The following is a 21,557-nucleotide window of genomic DNA, read 5'->3' on the forward strand; positions in this document are numbered from 1 at the left end:
GTAGAGAATTTGGCATAGGGTGAAAGAGATACAGACCATGCACCTTGTCTGACTGGACTAGAATGCAAATAATGAAAACATTTCATTACAGTAGCAATGGAGCATAACAGGCAGTTAACAGGTAATCTGTACCAAAGTGAGAGTGCCTAAGTCCAGGTCCCCAGTGTTCACACTTGAACTAGCCAAGTTTATTCTGCTTTCGGAGTAATTTTACCCTGCAATTCTAACTTTGTTACCTTGCTCCACCCCCTCCCCCATTTAGCTCCCCCCCCAGAGAAACACCTCTTCTCGCTCCACCATTCTTGTCCCTCCCCCCTTTGCTTATTGTGCTTTGTATTTCTGGAAATAGCTTTGACAATTCAGGTGCTTTGATGAGAAGGTGCCATCTTTGCGGTAGGCGATTACCTAACATGGCTCCATGTTCACGTCTCCGTCCTTTTTGGAATTCGCTTTTCTCAGATTCGAAACTTGGTTCTATGTTGCTGAATATCTACGTTTAACTTGTAACTGTCTATCTAGAAAATACATAAATAAATATACATATTGTATTTATACCAACCTTCTTCTAACAAGAATCTTTAGTGACTTACAAAGGGGAAAAAAAGTGCACCTGCAGTAGTAACAAAGACTGTTAAAAGTAAGACTGCACGGGTAAGAGGGACTTGGTCCTAAGTGTTGAAGGGAAAGGAGGGAGAAAACTTGTCTGGAAATCTGTGCCAAGTCAGTCTGCCGAAGCCGAACGTAAAATCTGCCGCTTTGTGCCCTGTAACAAAACAAATGAGTTCAATTTAAGACGCACATCCTTATTTTCAGGTAGCTCTCAGAGGAGAACTTGATGAAAGTTGTATGGTGGGTGATGAAGAAACAAAACTGATTCAACAAGTCAGCACTGTTAATTTATAGTCATAACTTTTACTGTTCTGGATCTCTTTTCATATATTTTAGGAGAAATACGAAAACTTATCCCCCACCAGCCTTTTGAATTGTAGAATTTCATGTTGCTTTCAAGTTTCTTTGAGTGGTGTTGAGAGGAAATAGTCCCGTGACATTTGGCTCCTGAAATTCTTTGGAGCAGCTTTATAGCTGGGACCAGCTGATCAAACTTTTTGGTCATACTGCTTCTCACCGGCAAGGTTCTAGAAGTGGAAGTTGAGGGGGGGGGGTCTTTTTTTTTTTTTTTTAATTGACATGTAGTAGCTTCCAGGAAGTTTCTGTTAGAAGTTAGTTAGATGTATCACAAATGTAATTTAATGATGAAGTAAGAGCAAAAAGAGAAATGGTCCTAAGAAGGAAAAGGAGCCGGGTGTCAGGAGAACATGGAAAGCTGGCGAAGGGGAGTGGGAATGAGGGCAGCTGACAGCTTGTCCCAGGCAGCCCGTGATTGTAGAACGTCCATTCCAACCATGACACCTTCCTGTCGGAGCTGGTACTTCATGGGAAAACTAGGGTTTGCTGGTGGGAAAAATTTTAAAAAAGAAATAAAACCAAGTTTTGTGGGGATAATTTAGGAATGATATGACCAACTTTTTCAACATATAGGTCACTAACTATAGGACGGTTACTAGGATTTGATGTGGCTCTGGCCAGGTAACTTAACATTTTCCATCTCCCTTTAAGGAGGGATTTCCTATTTGGTTGATGGCGTGTTGTTTTCAGGCAGTTGCAGGTTTATCTAAATGATTCAAATTTGTTAAAAAATAGAACTATAAACCACTGATCTTTAAGGAAACATGCATATCTACTTTTTCCACTTGGGTTGAAGCAGGCCCCATCTTGCTCAGAAGCAGCCTTTAGTATTTCATGAAAACAATAAAAGCATTGTTTTCTGTGACATGAAATGTGTGAGCTAAAATACAATCCCTTTGTATGTATGCAATTGTTTTGTATTTCTCTCAGTACTAGTCTAGATCAATCAAGAAGCAGTAGGTGATTTCTGCATCATCTTCCTTTGGTTGATGGTTGTACCATCCATCCACATTTGTCCATAGTGGATTTTGGGGGCCTTTAGGGTTCACTTTGCTCATGCAGCCCATCTTTGAAGAATATAGGCAAGTCGGTTGTGACGGGGCCGCACACACCATGCTCTTGCTAGAGGGATGCTTTGTTCAGGATTATGTGCTCTGGCAGGACTTTTACTCAGTTTGGGTTAAGATGTATTTGTTTATCCTGTTATCAGTGTGCTCCTGCTATGTGCCAAGCACCAAGCTGGCCTGTGGGGATGTAGAGGTGAATACATTACGGACCTTCACATGGGGAACTTACTGGGGAAGATGAACACTGACATAAAAACGAAATGTGTTTGCAGTGTGACCAGTGCTAGACTGAAGGTGCGAGTATGGTGCTTAGGGGCTCAGCATGGGGAATGACTGATACCACCTGAGATTTGGCAAAGACTTCACAGAGGAGATGACATTTAAGTATTTTTAAGGTTAAGTAGGTGTTAACCAAGATGCAAAGGCATTCTAAACGTAGCAGGTACACACCTAGAGTCCTGAAGGGTCAGGGTGTGTTCAGAACTGCTGCTGTGTGAGAACACACCCTGAGAACAATGAGAAATTCGGAACTGCTGCTGTGTGGTAGGAAGTAGCAGAAGTGCAAGATGGAGCAAGATAAAGGGCCCTAGACTACTTGCTGAGGAGTCAGGATGCTGTTCTCCCAACAGAGTTCTTAGAGGACTGACACGGTAAGATTGGTGGGGTTTTGTTTTGTGTGTTTTTAAGGAGACAAGCACTGTTGGCATTGTGCGAAAATGATAAGAATAGGAAACATCTAGTCATTTAAGAGACGGGTAGAATTGTTACAGAAAGGAATTGTGAGGATCTCAGCCAAAGCAATGACAGCGAGGACTGAGGAATGGAAGAGTCTGAGAAGAATTTGAAAGTACAGCATTAGTTTGCTGGTCACCGTGTGGTTGAGAGAAAAGGAGGAGGAGTTGAGGAGAGCGCCCAGGTTCCCGGGTCCCTGCCCTGTTACAGGCTGGGTGGTGGGTGTCAGTCATGGAGATGGGGACTGTGCGTTTGGAGGAGATGATGCATTCATTTTGTAGATGTTATGGTGCTTTGAGGACATATAGGTAGTTAGTCCGCAGGTTAGAATGGAGATAGGAGATTTACATGTTTAAAAGCAGGTACCCTAGTGGGCACTTAGGCTGAAGGTGGAGCACACATGCCTTGCGTAAAAGGACACAGACAGAATCTGGGTCGGGGAGTACATGGTGGGACAAGGGAGATGGTGGTCATGAGGGTAGGAGGAAGACCCATATAGAGAGCAGCAACCTATGAACAAGGGAGGAGAGGTTCTAGAACTGGTAATGAACAGAACTGGTAGTGGTTCAAAGAGTTTAGAGAGACGATGGATTGATTAAATGCATGGGGCTTTGTTGTGGCTGTTGGAAGAACCGTTACAGCTGTTAGTGAAAGCTGATGAGGTGAGATATAGGCCAAGTCAGAATTCACTTCACTGTGAGTACAATTGAAGGAAAAGATGAGTTTGACTGTTGTTGGGGTAATGAGAGGAGGTTGCATCCATTGTGTGTTTGTGAGTTACTCTTAAGTAGTGGAGAGGGACACTTTTTGAGATGGGGAGAAGGAGGAGAGAGTGATGTTTTCTCATTCCGGAAATCTTCAGGGATGTTGAAGAAGCTTGGTGCTTTTTGGGGGAGTAGGAGTTGAAGTCAGGGACGCAGAGTAATCACAATTGAATTTGATCACTTATTTGTGCCAGGTACTTTCATATATGTACTTTTTTTGTTTCTGTTTCCTCTCTCCCCAGCGTCTTATCATTCTGCCCGTTTTGGAGGTGAGGAAATGGGTCCAGAGAAATAATCATCTGAAGTTACCTAGTTGCTAAGTGTTGGGTCCAGGTTTTGGACTCACTTGGTCTTACTCCCTCATCTCTTTACCCAGGGGTTGAGAAGGAGGTGTGAGGTAGAGATGTTAAGATTCGATGCAGCAGCCCTGGAGAGAAAGTCATGTTTTTCAGATGCCGTTGGAAGAGAAGAATTGCTAAATCAGAAAATTTCAAATTAGGTCTCTTTCTCATCGCTCCATAGATGTGCCTTGAAAATAAGATTGACTGGCACTGGTAAAATAGAAGATTAAAATTAGTGTTCTTTATGTAACAGCTCTGTTGTTATAAGTCTTGGTAGACTTCACAGAGTTTAGTTGAGCACCATAACTCGTCTGACCAAATGAGATTGGGATTTGACAGAAAGAAGATGCCATTGGTTTAGCGTACTTTGGAGCCAGAATTTCAAAGAGAGCAGAGAAGTTTTGCTGTAGCAAAGATACAGCCTAAAGTCTGTTATTGGCAAGTTTTGCTGTGAGATTTCTGGATAGCTTTATAACTCTGATCATATTGGTCTTATGTTTAAAAAATTATCATTTTATCCCTGAAACTTTTTGTTTATATTTGTTATCTAAGCATCTTATAATTAATTGCATTCTAGTTCATCGCATGTGCATTGCTTTAAAACTAAGTGAACGTTTCCTTTAAAAAACAACATAGACACTTGTTTCAGCAGCTTGGAATAGCCTACAAGGAAGGAATCTTCTGTTTTGGTATTCACCTTTTCCTGCTTCAATTCCTTAGTCTGTCTTGTCTTCATTTATTCAACACATTTATTAAGCATCTACTGTGTGCACTGTTTTAAGAGCGGGGGATAACAGCGGTGAACAAGACAGAACTTCTCTTTGAGTGAAATAAACTTTAAATGAGTAACTATAAGACATCAAGCTGTGGACTCTTTGAACTAACAAGAAAGCAGAGTGAGAGATGGGCTGTTGGGGTGCTGAGTTAGTAGAGTGTGTGCTCAGGGAAGGTCTCACTGGCGCAGTCTTGATTGAAGGGAGGGAGGGAGTCACCTGAGAAATAAGGCAGGAGCAGGAAGAAGGCCAATGTGACTTGAGGAGAGTGAGTTCTGGGGAGGGGACAGGCCCAGGCCACATTAAGGGGGCCCTGCATGCTTTGCTGGAGACTTTGCCAAAGTGGTTTATGTGTTCACCCAGTTAATCCAGATTTGATGTAACTGATGTGATACGTCCGAATCCTTAGGTTTGGCAATTGTTATATTTATACCATTGTGTTATTTTTACTTTATAGGATGGAACAAAGTTCATCTGTATTGGGGCTCTGTATTCGGAGCTTTTGGCTGTCAGTAGTAAAGGAGAACTCTACCAGTGGAAGTGGAGTGAGTCTGAGCCTTACAGAAATGCACAGGTATTTCATTACATTAGTCTCGCATTAAATAGCTCTCCAAATCAGCAGACAAAATGGTAATCACTTTTTTTATGCTTTCAAAGAATCCTTCCTTACATCATCCACGAGCAACGTTTTTGGGGCTAACCAATGAAAAGATAGTTCTCCTGTCTGCAAATAGCATAAGAGCAACGGTAGCTACAGAAAATAACAAGGTATGATAGATACACTGTGTTTGACTGATAAACGTTTCTTAAATTCTTGATTTTCTTCTTCTCCCTGCCCCCTTTCCATCTTTCATTTCTGTCTTTCTAACTAGATCCACAGAGTGTCTCAAGCCTTGGGAGAGTAATCCAATGTATGGTCTTTCTGTTGCTGTCTTTATTTTATAATCCAGTTTCAGAGATAACTTTCTACTTGAAGGGAAGAAAAAAAATATTCAAGCAAAATGCTGACAGAAGAGATAGTGAAAAGCTATTATAGATGAGATTGAAGAAGTATGGGTATTGTACCCCAGATTATCAGTTTGACTTTAGAGTCACTAAATTCTTTTAAAAATTGTTCGAGCAGATGTTCGCTGTGATCAGTGCCTTAGAGATGGCATTAGACGTTTATTTCAGTAACTGTTATTTTGATTGACTTGTGTGAAGAAAATATTTCCGTTTCTAGTCTCATTAAGAATCTTTTCTGAATTACTTGTTTCTCTAGCCTTTAGGTTAAAACTTTTTAGAGTTCCCTTCTACGTTGTAGGTATTCCTTGCCCTTGTTTTGACCACAGTCCTTTTGAAAAGATTGCTTGTCTTATTTGAACCTTCAATGTTTTGTTCTTTAGGTTGCTACATGGGTGGATGAAACTTTAAGTTCTGTGGCTTCTAAATTAGAGCATACTGCACAGACCTACTCAGAACTTCAAGGTGAACGGATTGTTTCTTTACATTGCTGTGCCCTCTACACCTGTGCACAGCTAGAGAACAATTTATATTGGTGGTGAGTATCACAGAAGGGGTATTTCTTATCAGTGAATGCTTTTATGTACATAGATAGGTGCTTTGAGTAGTAGAATACCAGTTGAGAAGATCAGTCAAAAGGCAATGCTTTAGACTCACAGACACAGAAAACAAACATGGTTACCAGAGGGGAAAGTGGGGGGGGGGGGGCTTGGGAGTAGGGAATAAATTAGGGGTTTGGAATTAGCACATACAAAATGCTGTATTAAGAAATAGATAAAATCAAAGTCCTTCTCTATAGGGCAGAGAACTGGAATATGATATCTAAATCACTTTGCTATACCCCGGAAACTAACACAGTATTGTAAATCAACTTTACCTCAATTTTTTAAGAAAAGTGCTTTATAAAGAGGGAAATTTCACTTTGGAGCATAGTGACATTGGGGGAAAAAAAAACCTTAAAGAATAAGAAAAGCTTATAATAATACATACTTAGTGACTATAATTATGACATTTTTAACAAGTATAAAGTAGAAACAAAAATCACCTATAATCCTGCAACCCAAATATAACTACTGTTAATATTTGGGGGTATTTTATTAGCCTTTTTCCCAACACATAAACATGTACTTTGCTTTTACTTATTGGAAGTTTAGAGTATTTTCGTGCTTTTTTCATTTAATGGTTACTTAAAGTATAATTTTAAAAGTTATTAAAGTATTTCATTGTGTGAATATTCTGTGCCTCATTTAATTAGTCCATTAATATTGGAAAGGGACTTTAGGAATTATCCATAACTGCATTGGCAGAAATAATATCAAGGGGAATTGACTTATAAAACAGAATTATTTGGAAGAAAATATCAAATGATGAATTTCTTGTGAATTTCCATCCTTAATTTTTGATAAAATTGGAGCTACTTATGTACTAAATCTGTGATCAAGTTATGATCATTAAGAAGTTAAACATGTGGAGTTGCCGTCATAGCTCAGTGGAAAGGAATCTGACTAGGATCCATGAGGACACAAGTTTGATCCCTGGCCTCAGTGGGTTAAGGATTGTTCAGTGGGTTAAGCTCAGTGGGTTGCTGTGAGCTGTGGTGTAGGTCACAGATGCAGCTTGGATGCCACGTTGCTGTGGCTGTGGCGTAGGCCTGCAGCTACAGCTCTCATTCAACCTCTAGCTTGGGAACCTCCATATGCCATGAATGCGGCCCTAAAACCAAAACAAAACAAAAACAAAAAAACCCTGCAAAAAGCAAGTCATACATGTTAATGTTATACTGAGACAAAAATATTGGAGAAGGAACACAACAGAAATCCTTAAATATATGCAATGTCATATGTAATTAATGGGCTTCTTTGCTACTTATTTGTCCAATTTTTGCTTTTCCTTTTCAGGGGTGTAGTCCCTTTCAGTCAAAGGAAAAAAATGTTAGAGAAAGCTAGAGCAAAAAACAAAAAGCCCAAATCTAGTGCTGGTATTTCTTCAATGCCAAACATCACTGTTGGTACCCAGGTAAGTGATTAGAATCAAATCTGTCCTAAGGGACATCATTATTCTTCAAAATCACTTTCTTCCCCTGTGATTCCCCATGGGCAGTTTTATAAATGAATGTCATTCGAAGGACTAGGTTCCAGTAGTACATATGCAGCACACCACTCTTACTCGGTTGTTGAATAATATACAGATTCTGCCTTGATGTCAGTTGGTCTTCCAGTGGGGCAGGCATCCTAGATCTGCCTGGTTTTAAGAATTACTTGGGGCACAAACCATCTCTTTTACTTTTTTAGTTTTTTTTTTTTTTGTCTTTTTGCCTCTTCTAAGGCCGCTCCCGCGGCATATGGAAGTTCCCAGGCGAGGGGTTGAATGGGAGCTATAGCCACTGGCCTACGCCAGAGCCACAGCAACACGGGATCCGAGCCGTGTCTTCAACCTACACCACAGCTCGCAGCAATGCCGGATCCGTAACCCACTGAGCAAGGCCAGGGATCGAACCTGCAACCTCATGGTTCCTAGTCAGATTCGTTAACCCCTGCGCCATGACGGGAACTCCACAAACCATCTCTTTTAATAAAAAGCTTTGCTTGCTGCCTGCTACCCCCCACCCCACCCCATGCCAAAGAATCATTTGGTACATAGAGTTTTAGGAGCCCCCTGTGTGAAACATTCCTGTAGTTGGTTGGTGGTAGGGCCCAGGCTTCACTGTATTTAACGAACATCTCAGTTGATTCTTAACAACCAAGCAGTTTGAAAGCTCCTGCTCTCTGGGGGTATTTTCTTCATGGGGCAGGAGGCTTTGTCACATCTCCGTGTTTTTTACTAGTTTTTGACTCTGAGATAGTTTTAGGCTCCTGTATAAATGTCTTAACGTAAGGTGATTTTTCTGATAACCCCACTGGTTCTCAGAGTGTGGTCTAAGGACTCCTATTGGTTTCTCAATCCTTTTCAGGGGAAAGTTGCATATCTGTAGGGCTTCTTATCCTTTTGGTTAAAGTAACATATCATAGCAGATTGAATGGAGAAGCATACATGGGAGTCCAGTTGTCTTCCATTAAATTAGTAAGAGATTTGCAAAATGGTGAACAGTGCTACTTAAGATTTTTAAAAACATGTCACTTTACTAACTAGTTTATATAAACTTGGGGTTTATTATTGTTAAATAAATGTTTAAAATTTTCAGTTTTAATTGCTAATACATCAAATACCAACCAGATGTGACCCACATAAACAAAAGATTTTGGGGCCCTTAGTAATACTTAATAGGGAAAGAGGATCCTGAGGCTAGAAGAATTTGAGAACTACTGTTATACTTCTCATTCATTAGATTCTTGTGGAAATTTATCTTCAGGATTAAAAATGGATGTGTTTATTTATTACAGTAAGTGCTGCAATGAGTGTTGAAGGACTTTATTATAATCCCTAACACTTAGACAAATGGTGGTTTTTGTTATATAACATGGTACTGATACCTTTATTAGCACTTTTTTTGATTTCACTTTTTTCTCATCATTACAAGGTGGTATCACTTATATTACCTCTGTCTTTAAAAGTAGTCACTACTTTAGCTGTTACTTTTCTCCAAAGCCCAGCTTAAATGTACTTGTTATTTTTGTGCCTTTTGTCCTATTCATGGTGGTCTTGTTCTGACCCCTTTCTTGACCTTCCAACTAGGACGTTTTCAGCGACCTCCCACTATTTTGAATATTGTGGTTTAGCCCTCATTGTTGATGTCAGCTGCTTTGTACAGGTCTCTCTCTTGTAGGAGCTCCCCTTTTCTTCCTCAGTTCACCTGCTGATTTCTGGTGTTCTCACAGTTCCTTATTCACTAATAATAATTAATAATAAATAATCCTACACATAATAGCAGGATATCCTAGCAGATGACTTATTAGCATGTAGGATGACATTACCATAGATGGGGAGGGCAGAAAAAGTACTTTACTTTAGTGCCTCACCATTTTGCTTAAGTATAGACAATACTTTGGTGTAGAACTAAGGTTTTGTTTTAAGGTGTAGAAAACTGGAGGTTTAAGATAAGTCACAGCCACAGAAGAGGGAAAGTGTTCATGTGTTCACATCAGAAAGAATTGTTGATCAGCTTTCAACAACTCTTGCACTCACAGATCGTGGTTGTTGAGAGTAACAGATTTAACAAATATTCATTGCATGTGTGGTTATATGCTGTATGCTGGGCATATACCTCCTGGTCTTTAAGGTGTATTTATTTTTATAAGAAGGATAAATACCTTTGTAAATAAAATAACTTCTAATGTCTTGTGCATTTCTCTTTCAGTTATAACCTTTCTTATTGATCCTCTTCCATGATTAAGCTTTCACTAGTCGTTTCTGAAAATTAATGGATGAAACCTCTCTTTAAGTCAAGCTAAGCAGGACATAGCTCTTTCAAGAAGTTGCCTCTTAAAAACTATTACGTCTAGGTCACAGAATTATGTTTAGTGACACACAGCTAGACTTGATAGAACTACTATTCTATATCAGCCAGTATTTCCAGTTCCTGTACTTCTCAAGTGTACCACCTCTTCCTGTGTCTTATATTTAATTATAAACCACTAAAAAATGTGGTCTTCATATATGCCACTGTCAAGTGTATCATATTTATCAGTTATTAGATGACTGAACAGAATGTCAATAAGATTGGACTATTGGAGAAATCAAAGGAGATTTCTAGAAATAGTGTTTTTATTTCATTGGGAGCTCTTGTTGGCATGTTAGACAGTGCCACCTTACAGGTTCTTGGTTTTAGAGTATGACCTGGGGGTGCCGCCTGGCAGTGAGTTTTATAGGTTATTCACTTCTGAACACAGTTAACTTCTAACACTAATGTCTACATGTTCTGTGTGTTTTTTTTCTTTTTTAGCCGTGCCCGGGGCATATGGAAGTTCCGGGGCCAGGGATCGAGTCTGAGCCAGAGCTGTGGCCACACCGGCTCCTTTAACCCACTGTGCTGGGCCGGGGGTCGAACTGGAGCCTCCAACAGAGACAAGTCAGATCATAAACCCACTGTGCTACAGCAGGAACTCATTCTCTGTTTAAGAGAAAACATATATTTGGTGAAAATTCTGGCCTATAGAAAACAACAGTCTTCTGAGGGAAACAAATATCTGTAAAGTTATGGAGCCTCTGTATAGCATCATGAATTAAGAAAGAAAATAATTTCAAATGATAAGAAACAGACAAAAATTATAATTGTTCACATTTCACTTTTTTTTTTTTTGTCTTTTTGCCATTTCTGGGGCCGTTCCCACGGCATATGGAGGTTCCCAAGCGAGGGGTCTAATTGGAGCTGTAGCCACCGGCCTACGCCAGAGCCACAGCAACGCAGGATCCGAGCCGCGTCTGCAACCTACACCACAGCTCACGGCAACGCCGGATCCTTAACCGACTGATCAAGGCCAGAGATCAAACCCACAACCTCATGGTTCCTAGTTGGATTTGTTAACCACTGCACCACGACGGGAACTCCCACATTTCACTTTTTAAATGACAACCTTTTTAGTTTCTCCTCTGCTGTTTCTCTCCTGTGTCCTTGTAGCCGAATAATCAGGGTATTTATTGCATGAAATTTTGAAATTAATTTTTAGCAGCTATGATAAAATTATTCCTGTTCCTTAATTTTGGGAATACATTTCTTGCTGGAGACTTTTGAGTGCTTTGTTAATTTTATTGATTATATAAGCTTGCATTTGGAAAATCTAGGAAGCAAACCTTTTATATGTTGTATTTTCATACATTTGAATTAATTCTGGTTTGTTTTCAAGTTATGTCATCTTGATGGTGGTTTTTCTTTTATTTGCTAGGTATGCTTAAGAAATAATCCTCTCTATCATGCTGGAGCGGTTGCATTTTCAATTAGTGCTGGGATTCCTAAAGTTGGTGTCTTAATGGAATCAGTTTGGAATATGAATGATAGCTGTAGATTTCAACTGCGATCTCCTGAGAGCTTGAAAAGCATGGACAAAGCTAGCAAAACCACCGAAGCTAAGTAAGTACTGTGCCCTGACTAATCTTGAGTTGACACTAGTTTCTAGTTTGCTCTGTGTATGAAGGGGGTAATTGGGAGACTGAGAGGTATACAGTAACATAGATAAACATTAGCAAGAGGGAGTCTTGATAAGATCCCCACACATTTTGAAAGGTATTGGTAAAATTTCCTGTTTGCAACATGGGTAATATTTGTATATTATACTTATTCTTATATGGCAGCGTAGAGTTCTCCTTTGATGTCATTTATCATTAGAATGTGTCCTATGGAGGTGTTGTGTAGCAGTGATAATGTGCTCAGCCTTACCGTACTAGGCAGACTTTTCTCTCTTCTTTCCATGTGTAATCATCTTAATTTCGACTTAACATATTTCCTTTATCGTGATCATTGGAAGCGTTTTAAAGGCTAATGTGCTAGGGAGGGAAATTCTATAAAAGGTTTGTAAACTTTTAGATTGAAGGGGTATGTGAACAGAAATTCCACTAAATTGTGTACACCCCACATTCTCAGGCTGCCTTACTGTTTGGGAACCAGATACACAGATCTTAATGGCTACACTTTTAGAAGCATCTACTCATCTTTAAAAATATTTGTCTTGTAATTTTGTTGTTTGCTACATGAACTTCAAAACTTGAATATAGTTTCAAAATAACTTTTTCTTAATCTTATAAAATTACGTGACCATTATAGAAACATGGAAGAGTAATATAACAGCACATTCCAGAAATCATGTTTTAAGTATTCTGATGTACTACTTTCTTTTTTCCAGAATGTATACAAGCATTGAAAAAAATGACTGGGACTACACTATACATATAGATTTTTAAAGTTCTGAAATTTTTTAGTTTGCTCAAATGAATGGAGTGATCGTACAAGGGTTACTTTTAAACCCTTGTATTTTTAAATAAGTTAAAAAATGCTTTAATAGACCATAATATTGTAATTATGCCTAATTAAGGTTTTTGTGCTTTGTTTTGTGCTTTGTTCTCTGTCTTGTTTTTAAAAATAAATTTATATATTTTCTCTCTACTTACATTGATTTTTATCTTAAAAATAAAAGTAGTGAAATCATTGTTTGTGAAACTCTGAAAAGCATTTGGAATCTTTTTCGTGTGCACAAATAGAAGAGATTAAAATAGAATATGGTATTTATATCCTGTGATTTATTAAATTTTTCATAGTCTTCCTTGAAATTTGCCGTCTATACTAATGAGCTTAGTACAATATCAAAATGAAATTAAATGTTAAGAAGATAATCATTTTCATGTCATTAGACTCTTCTAGTCATGGAAATGTGTTGACTTTATAAGAGCGTGCTGGTGATGAGTCAGTACTGGCCTGCCTCCATGGTCACAAGGTTTGCAGAGCAGCCATGAGAATTCATGTGTGCTCGTACTGAGCTCTTTGCTGAGATGCTGATGAAAATACCACTGTTTTCTATGGACTATTTCTAAACCCATGTGAGATCCCTGGTGGGAATAATAGCAGATGAGGGGTTAAGACAATGGCCTTGATTACATTATATAACCAGAGTGATCTATATATAATAAATTTCTGAGTAATACATGACTTGTCTGTCTAAAAATTGATTTCTGCCCTTTAGTGAATAAAATATATTTTATTTTTACTATCTGCGGAATATAGATGTAGTTATCTTTTCAAGTATGACAATAACAGAGTATCTCAAGAAAGAGGGATAGTTTATTAATATACTATAATTTTCATTTCATTTATAGCAAGTGATTATTCTTGAACCTCTGGTGGTAAACAAAGTTTTGTAAACCATTGTGAGTAGAGTTCCTCCTTTGAACCCTAGGAAATTAATGATCTGGTGGGCTTTTTTAAAATTGCTTTTGCTATCTTTTCAGTTAAATTGCTATGTCCAAGTCATTGTTCACTAAAACATTAAACTTGTTTGCTCAAGAGGCTTTGGATAAAGCTGTTGATAAAACTGAGTGTAGCTTTTGTTATTATTCCTAGATAAGGCTTATCTGAACCATTGTTCCAAGTTGTTGATCTCTTCACATGATAATTTCCCTTTCCTATTTTAAAACATTATTAGAAATTTGAAGTATGTACTGTGTATCTTTTTCAGTACCTTGTATCCTAAAGAATAATACCATTTTGTACAAGCTTCTACTGTTTCATTCTCTTACGAAAATAAACTTGAGTCTTAAAAATAAGCCATTTGACAGGTTCCTGATATTTCTTTTTCCTAATGATAAAGAGTGTCTCATTTATAATTGCAGGCCTGAAAGTAAGCAGGAACCAGTGAAAACGGAAATGGGTCCTCCGCCCTCTCCAGCCTCCACGTGCAGTGATGCGTCCTCAATTGCCAGCAGTGCATCGATGCCATACAGTAAGTTTTATGTGTAGTACCCGTTGGTCACAGCAAGGTCCTGGGCAGACCCCTGGGTTCAGTTGGTTTCTGATTTGAGGCAACTCAGACCATTTTTAAATGTCTTTTAATATAAATTGTGTTCCTACTAGTTTGATTTTTTTTTTTTTAACGAGCAACTTTAAGTGGAAAAACAGTATTTGCAGAGTTGTTTCTGAGAGCTGTAACTTTCGCCAGAAGTAAAATGCATCGTAGTAATAGAAGGAAGTAACTGCCACTCTCTAGAATATCTGCCCGCCTTTGTTGAAATTGTTATTATTATAAATTGGTTATGGTCAGAACTTTTGCTCAGAATTGTAGAATTTATAAACCTAGATTTATTGCTGCACCTTGAATTTGAAGAGTTTTGTTTTTTTTTTAAGCATTCCAATTTTTTTTTCCTTTTTTTTTGCATTCCAAAATTTTATAGCTGCAGTTGCTTTGTACCCACGGAAATTGAAAGTTCGTTTTTAATAGTCATGTGATAGTTTGAAGAACAGGCCACCAGATCTTCCTTTTTAAACCTTGGTCAGACAGCCGTAATTTTGAGGGTCAAAAAGAAGTATTTAATTTCTTCTTTGCCATTGTTTATAGTAGTGTAATTATTCGTGTATTTATTAATATTGTCAGGCATTAACAGATGAGGATATTTTTCACTGTGAATTCATTTGAAGTGGAAGTTAATCGTGAAGCCTAAGTCTGTAAAGCAGTAGTAGTTCAGGAAATTTTTGTTTATGTATCTTAAGTATGTATCCCTTTACAAATGATCTTTTTTCATATATTTAGATGAAATCTATAAAGTCTCTTTCACATTTTCTTTTTGGTACTTACCATTTTGTTGTTGTCTAAGAACGACGACGGTCTACCCCTGCCCCCAAAGAGGAGGAAAAGGTGAACGAAGAGCAGTGGTCTCTTCGGGAAGTCGTTTTTGTGGAAGATGTTAAGAATGTTCCTGTTGGCAAGGTTTGTTCAGAATATCTAAGAATCAGTCACTAACTGAGCGGTAGTGGTATTGGGTATGGAAGAGTTTTTGGTTGGTGAGTGCTCATCAGCCCTTCCTCGAGGCGGCTTTGCTTCTCACCTCTAATGACCTCTTGAGTCCCATGCTTTAACCTGATGCACGTATCTCCTTTGTCCCTAACCGATGAAGTGATGATTATTATGCCTCTCCTTGAGCATTTTATGGTGATAATGCTGCTTTTTTAAAAAACAGAAAAGTTGCAAAGAGATAACATTACTTTTTGATACAGTCCATTCTTGGGGACTATTAGACAGTTTTAATGGAGATGATATTCTGTAACATTTAAAAATCTTATTACTATCTTTAAGCTTCCACTTTCTCTTCCCTTCTTCCTGGAGAGGGGCTTGCCTTCTAAGAAACCAAGTGAGTAGAGTCCATCAGCTGGAATGCCATTAATTTCACCTTTCTCTTCACACATCGTAAAAACAAAATGGGTCTATAGCTATAGCATATCTGCCAAGTAAAGGTTTTCCTGATTGCTCTTTAGTTTCTGAAATGTGATGGTCTTTCATGTGTGCTTAAAAGACAGAGTAGATCCATCATGTCCTGCAGTTTAGAAAAGCCTTTCTATGTATTATCGCATTGGATTTTCAAACAAAGTAGTTTATGGGCAGCTGTTTTTTTTTTTTTTCCAAAGAAGATCTCACTGGCTTAAAATCAAAAGCAGTAAGTAGCAGAGTTGGAACTCAAGCATTCTGGTTTCAAGTCCTGTGCTCGGCTTTCTGTGCATTGCTGACTGTATCTGTGTTGTCCAGTATGGTAGCCACTGGCCATATATGTAGCCAGTTAAATTTATTAATATTAATAACTTTGGCAAGTCAGTTGCTTGGTCATAGTAGCTTCGTTTCAAGTGCCCGGTAGCCAGTTATGGCTAACAGCTGGCATATTGGACCATGCAGATACAAAGTGTTTCCATCATTGCAAAAGTTCTTTGGCAGAGTGGGGCTCTAAACTACTGAAGAGGAAGGGTAGGAGGATTTCATGGATTATACTTAATTTTTTTAGTTGATTGCTAAACATCCACACACTAATCACTGTCCGTGTGGGTCAGTTGTTCCATAGAAAATAAGTCTCGGATGTAGACATCAACCACATGGCTTTGCTGAATATTTTCAGGTTAATTTTTTAACTCGATAATCATTGAAGAAGCATACTCATAAGGAATTAAATGCCTTCATTGTTAATTTGTTCAATGAATATAATTTGCATGTTGATTTCATCTGCGTTGGTGTTAACATTTAGCATATCTACCTGTATTCTAGGTGCTGAAAGTGGATGGTGCCTATGTTGCTGTAAAATTTCCGGGAACATCCAGTAATACAAACTGTCAGAGCAACTCCGGTTCAGACGCTGACCCTTCCTCTCTCCTGCAGGATTGTCGGTTACTTAGAATAGATGAACTGCAGGTAAGTGGAGTGGGACTCTTCAGCAGGTGGATGTTGGGACCTCGAGTATGTTACAGATTTGAGAGCAGAATTCCTTCTGTGTCATACAGGTTGTCAAAACTGGTGGAACACCAAAAGTTCCTGACTGTTTCCAGAGGACTCCTAAAAAGCTTTGTATACCTGAAAAAACAGAAATACTAGCAGTGAATGTGGATTCCAAAGGTAAAGATTTTGTAATTTTTCGGTGGGACGTGCTCTATATCCTGTGAATACCTGTGCAGCAAATGGGGATACAACAAAGAAGTTCCCATTGTGGCTCAGTGGCAACAAACCCGACTGGTATCTTTGAGGACACAGGTTCGATCCCTGGCCTCCTTCAGTGGGTTAAGGATCTGGTGTTGCCATGAGCTGTGGTGTAGGCCGGCGGCTACAGCACCAATTTGACCCCTAGCCTGGGAACTTCCGTATTGCTGGGGGTGCAGCCCCAAATTAAAAAGACCCAAAGAAAAAAAAAACAAAACTGATGAAAAATAATAATAATAAAAAAGTATTTTCAGGTGCTTGATAGTTTTTTTTCCCCCATATGTAATATTATGGAATGAAATGTGTCTACATTTCAAATGTGGCTAGAGATATAAAATTTGGTACGTGCTTCCTAGAGTTTACTGAAGAGGTATAACTTTTTTTTTTTTTTTAAACATGTCTTTCTGAAGGCGTGCATGCTGTTTTGAAGACTGGAAATTGGGTACGGTACTGTATCTTTGATCTCGCTACAGGAAAAGCAGAACAGGAAAATAATTTCCCTACGAGTAGCATCGCTTTCCTTGGTCAGAACGAGAGGAATGTAGCCATTTTCACTGCTGGACAGGTATAGAGGCTTATTTTTGTTTTTGAAAAGTTTTAAGACAACATCGGCATTTTTGTGAAGCTTAGGGTTTTGGCTCCAGCTTGCTCGTAATTGAACTGTTGAAGCGTTGAGAACATTCAGCACATTTTAACACTAAGTTTCTTACTTGGTTACTGTTACAAACGTGGATGTATATAAAATCTAATTTGAAAAAAACACACATATATATATATATATATATATATATATATATACCTGTTGAAAAAATCAGGCATGTGTTTTTGATTGGAAAGCAGCCTTTACTATTTTCCCCTCTGTTATAGGAATCTCCTATTATTCTTCGAGATGGAAATGGTACTATCTACCCAATGGCCAAAGACTGCATGGGAGGAATAAGGGATCCCGACTGGCTTGATCTTCCACCTATTAGTAGTCTTGGAATGGGTGTACATTCTTTAATAAATCTTCCTGCCAATTCAACAATCAAAAAGAAAGCTGCTATTATCATCATGGCTGTAGAGGTAATCTGACTTTTGAAACTGCTTGGCATTTCAGTTCCCAAGACGCTATTAGAGTCTAGGGAAACAGTCTCGACTAGATCATTCATTACCGCTTCCCTGCAGGACCTAATAGTCTATTAGGACAAGAGAGATGAGTGTACCATTGATGACAGTGTGGCTCAAGTGTTTTAGTAAGGCATGCACAGTGTTGTAGAACACAGGAGGGAGGGTTATAAATTCAGCTGTGACCGTAGAGGCTTCTCTGAGGAGGTGATACCTGGACATCATTTTAAATAAACAGATAGGGGTCTCCTAGACCGAAGATGCAGGTGGGAGGTGTTATCTTAGGCACGCACGCAGAGCAGCCTTTGTGAATCTCAGTAATATGGTGGGAGAACATGTACATGCTTTCAAAAGAACTGAAAGTTAGGGTTCATGTGGAGCAATGAAAGGCAATGGATAAGGTGGGAGAAAGGCTTTGGGGTCGGGTGCCTTGTGTGTTAACCTCTAGGGGGCTTAAGAATTCCCCTGAGAGCTAGGAGAGAAGGATTTTAAGTTATTTGGGGGGTTCTTGTTTGGTTTTTTAAGTTATTTGGGGGGTTGGTTGTTTAAGGACCGCACTCAAAGCCACAGCCACAGCAGCAAGGGATCCGAGCCTTGCCTGCGACCTCCGCCTTGGCTCACAGCAATGCTAAATCCTTACCCCACTGAGGGCAACCAGGGATGGAACCTACAACCTTGCGGATACCAGTCGGGTTCTTAACTTGCTGAATCACAACAGGAACTCCCTGTGTTTGCTTGTTTTTTAATGAAGATGAGCAGTTGATTAGAGAACAGAAATTTAGAGACCAGGTAAAAAAGCTAATGTAATTTTCCATGTTAGAAACAGAGGAAGCCTTAACTCTTGGCAATAAGAAGAAGGGATGGATTTAAATGATCTTAAGGAAGTAGTAGCTCTAAAGCTTGGTGACAGGGTGTCAGCAGTAAGTGAAAGGAAGGCGTGGTTGATGGGAAAATGAAAAATAGGAGGAGAGACAAGTGAGATAGGGAAGAGGATGAGTTTAGTTTTCGAACGTATTGTGGTTGAGGTATTTATTTGTATTTGTCAAATGTGGAGGCAACACCACTGAACGTTATTGGAGTAATTTGAGCAGATCTGATTTGACTTCGATTTTTAAAAAGTCGCTACTGATACACTGAGAATACGAGGGCATAGGTTGGAAGTCAGGAGACCAGTTAGGGGGCTAATAAAAGGATTTAGGTGGAAGGCGATATTGGCTTGGCCCAGGAGTGATTAATGAGTGCTTAAATTCTAGATAATACTGCAGTATGTTTTAAAGGAGAGCAAACAGGATCTGCACATGGCTAAATACAGGGTGTCAAACAGTCGAAGCAAGAGGGCAAAACGTTTTGAAGAATGAAATGGCCATTTATCAAGATGAAGACTGCAGGCATGAAGCGGGTTCAGGAGGATGACAGCACGAGTTGTTACGTTTAGGTTCTTATCAGATCCAAGAGGAGATGGTGAATAGAGAGAGTTGGATGTGGACGTTGGAAGGATGAGGAGAGAGAGGAGCAAACTGGAGAAACATACTTAGAGGAGTTGTCCGTCTCTCTGTGATATTTAGAGGCATTATTCTCACTGGGATTACTGAAGTCTTGGAGGAAAAAGAAACAAGCCCTAAGGACTTAGCCATGAGAATGGTCTCAGTGTTTAAATGCCAGGAGACGAAGAGGAACTTGCACAAGAGACTGAGAAGGAGTTGGAGGAAAACTAGAATGACTGTTGTCTCAGAAGCTAAGTGAAGAGTGCGCGTCAAGCAGAGTGTGTTGTTCAGCTGTAGCACGTGATGCTGTTGGCCAGTAAGGCCTGCCCTGAATACTCACTTTTGTGTGTGGCTCCTTCTAGGTCATCAAGGGTGGGGAGGAAAGCCTGATTGGAGTGAGCTCAGGAGAAAATGTGAGCTCAGGAGAAAATGGGAGTTGAGGAACTGGAGGTAAATATAGACAACTCTCGAGGAGTTTTTCTGTAAAAGGTGGAAATGGAGCTTAGAATGGGAACTTAGGGAGTTCCTGTCGTGGCTCAGTGGAAATGAATCTGACCAGCATCCCTGAGGACGCATGTTCAATCCCTGGCCTGGCTCAGTGGGTTAAGGATCTGGTGTTGCCCTGAGCTGTGGTGTAGGTCGAAGACATGGCTCGGATCTGGCGTTGCTGTGGCTGTGGCGTAGGCCGGCGGTACAGCTCCTGATTTGACCCCTAGCTTGGGAGCCTCTATATGCCATGTGTGTGGCCCTAAAAAGAAAAAAAAAAAAAAGAAGAATGAGAGCTTACTTATCCTCCAGTAGGTTGGAGGTGATAAGCAAGCTTATTAGAATTGTATCTAAAATAATCTGAACCTATGTGCCCCTGAGAACTACCTATTAGTTTTTGTTTAGAGGCACATATTCTTGGTTTAGCTTTAATTGTCACCTACCAGACTCATGGTTCCAAACTGGTACAGGTGTGGGGTTAAAGAAGGGGGCTGTGGCCAGAACTTGGCCCCTAAAAATAGCCTTCACATCATTTAAAAATTCTTGATTGGTCGTCGACATTCAGAAATCACAGGATTTATATTTATAACCCAGCTTTTCAGTTGCTCTTAAAAAATTAGAAGATCCGGTAACGTGGGCCTTCATTAAAACATTAATCTGCTCCTTTTAGAGGCTATACGTAGTCTCTCCAATTCATTGCAATTTCATTACTTAAAATTAGCTGCTCTGAGTCTACATGCTAGTTGCCATATATTAGACGGTTCGTGCTGTCTTCTTCATACGTACGTAGCCTCCTTCACTCATTCATGCTATTCGAGATGCTTCTGTAGGCATTTGCTGCTCTTTGTCAGCATCGCAAGGGTAGGGCTAAAGTGTGTCATTGTCTTTGTACCTCATTTGTTAAAGCTTGGAGCACAGTCGATGTGCAGAAATTTTTCCTGAACTCTGCCTTTTGTTATGTGAATCAGGGACAGCATGGCATGATGTGGAATAAGCTTTTAAGCCATGACATAGTGAGTGTAGTATTGATGCGTTGCCGTGAGACCCCCTATGCTGACCAGCAAGTTGGGGATGAGAGCTGCTTCCAACCAGATGATGGGCTGATTTCTTGAAAACATTCTGTGTCACAGCAGCGTGCAGCAAAATAGATTGATTTTTAAAAGTACTATGCTTCTTATTCTCTGGAGAGACCTTGACATATTCTCTCAATGTATTGATTAATGCATGTATGTTGCTAGACTTTGGCAAATTTAGTCTTGTGTGGCCCCCCTTCTTACTCTTGAACTAGAGCGTGCAGTTTATGGGGCCACTTCAGAACCCTAGTTAGTTCCACACTCCGGTGTCAGGTACTGAAAACAGTTTTGCAGTTGTATTTTCTTGTGTTCTCCTTCCCCGGTTGTTACTTCCTCTTCTCTCCATAAGGTTGGGGGAAAGGATAGGTTACTTAGTTTGTGGAGAGGTGGCATGTTCAAAAGCATCTTTTTCCTTTCCTTTGTATTCCCACACATTCACTCCCATCTGCTTTCTTCTAGTCCCTAATTCTAGTTAAAGTGAACAGATTTACTTGTTTTCTATAACTAATGCTTTACGTGCAGTCCATTAAATAATCTCACAACTATGTTTGTTACCATTCCGAAAAAAGTACATTTGAACTCTTAGGTATGTTCATGCTGTGTCTTAGTCTGTTTAAGCCAGTACAGACAGAGTGGCTTATAGACAGCCGAAATTTACTTCTCACAGTTAAG

The 21,557-nt window shown here is 39.4% G+C and overlaps 1 protein-coding gene across 12 annotated transcripts in view; it reads left to right on the forward strand.

The window, feature by feature from the left end:
- UBR5 (ubiquitin protein ligase E3 component n-recognin 5) overlaps positions 1 to 21,557 on the forward strand; it is a 149,805-nt gene that overhangs the window by 68,364 nt on the left and 59,884 nt on the right. For all 12 annotated transcript variants that reach the window (XR_014843537.1, XM_021089030.2, XM_021089031.2 and 9 more), the window contains exons 10-20: positions 5,101 to 5,217; positions 5,301 to 5,411; positions 6,029 to 6,183; positions 7,544 to 7,661; positions 11,465 to 11,649; positions 13,899 to 14,008; positions 14,877 to 14,989; positions 16,310 to 16,453; positions 16,543 to 16,654; positions 17,146 to 17,300; positions 17,603 to 17,800. Coding sequence is in view for 11 of the 12 variants with exons in the window: in XM_021089030.2 (XP_020944689.1) it covers positions 5,101 to 5,217; positions 5,301 to 5,411; positions 6,029 to 6,183; positions 7,544 to 7,661; positions 11,465 to 11,649; positions 13,899 to 14,008; positions 14,877 to 14,989; positions 16,310 to 16,453; positions 16,543 to 16,654; positions 17,146 to 17,300; positions 17,603 to 17,800 (1,518 nt within the window). In the remaining variant the exon portion in view is untranslated. The remainder of the gene's footprint in view (positions 1 to 5,100; positions 5,218 to 5,300; positions 5,412 to 6,028; positions 6,184 to 7,543; positions 7,662 to 11,464; positions 11,650 to 13,898; positions 14,009 to 14,876; positions 14,990 to 16,309; positions 16,454 to 16,542; positions 16,655 to 17,145; positions 17,301 to 17,602; positions 17,801 to 21,557) is intronic.

The sequence above is a fragment of the Sus scrofa genome, chromosome 4 (genome assembly GCF_054392235.1).
Source record: "Sus scrofa isolate SSC_HxYL_T2T_F1_AM1 chromosome 4, Sscrofa_HxYL_maternal_Yorkshire_Landrace_v2.0, whole genome shotgun sequence".
Lineage (NCBI taxonomy): Eukaryota > Metazoa > Chordata > Mammalia > Artiodactyla > Suidae > Sus > Sus scrofa.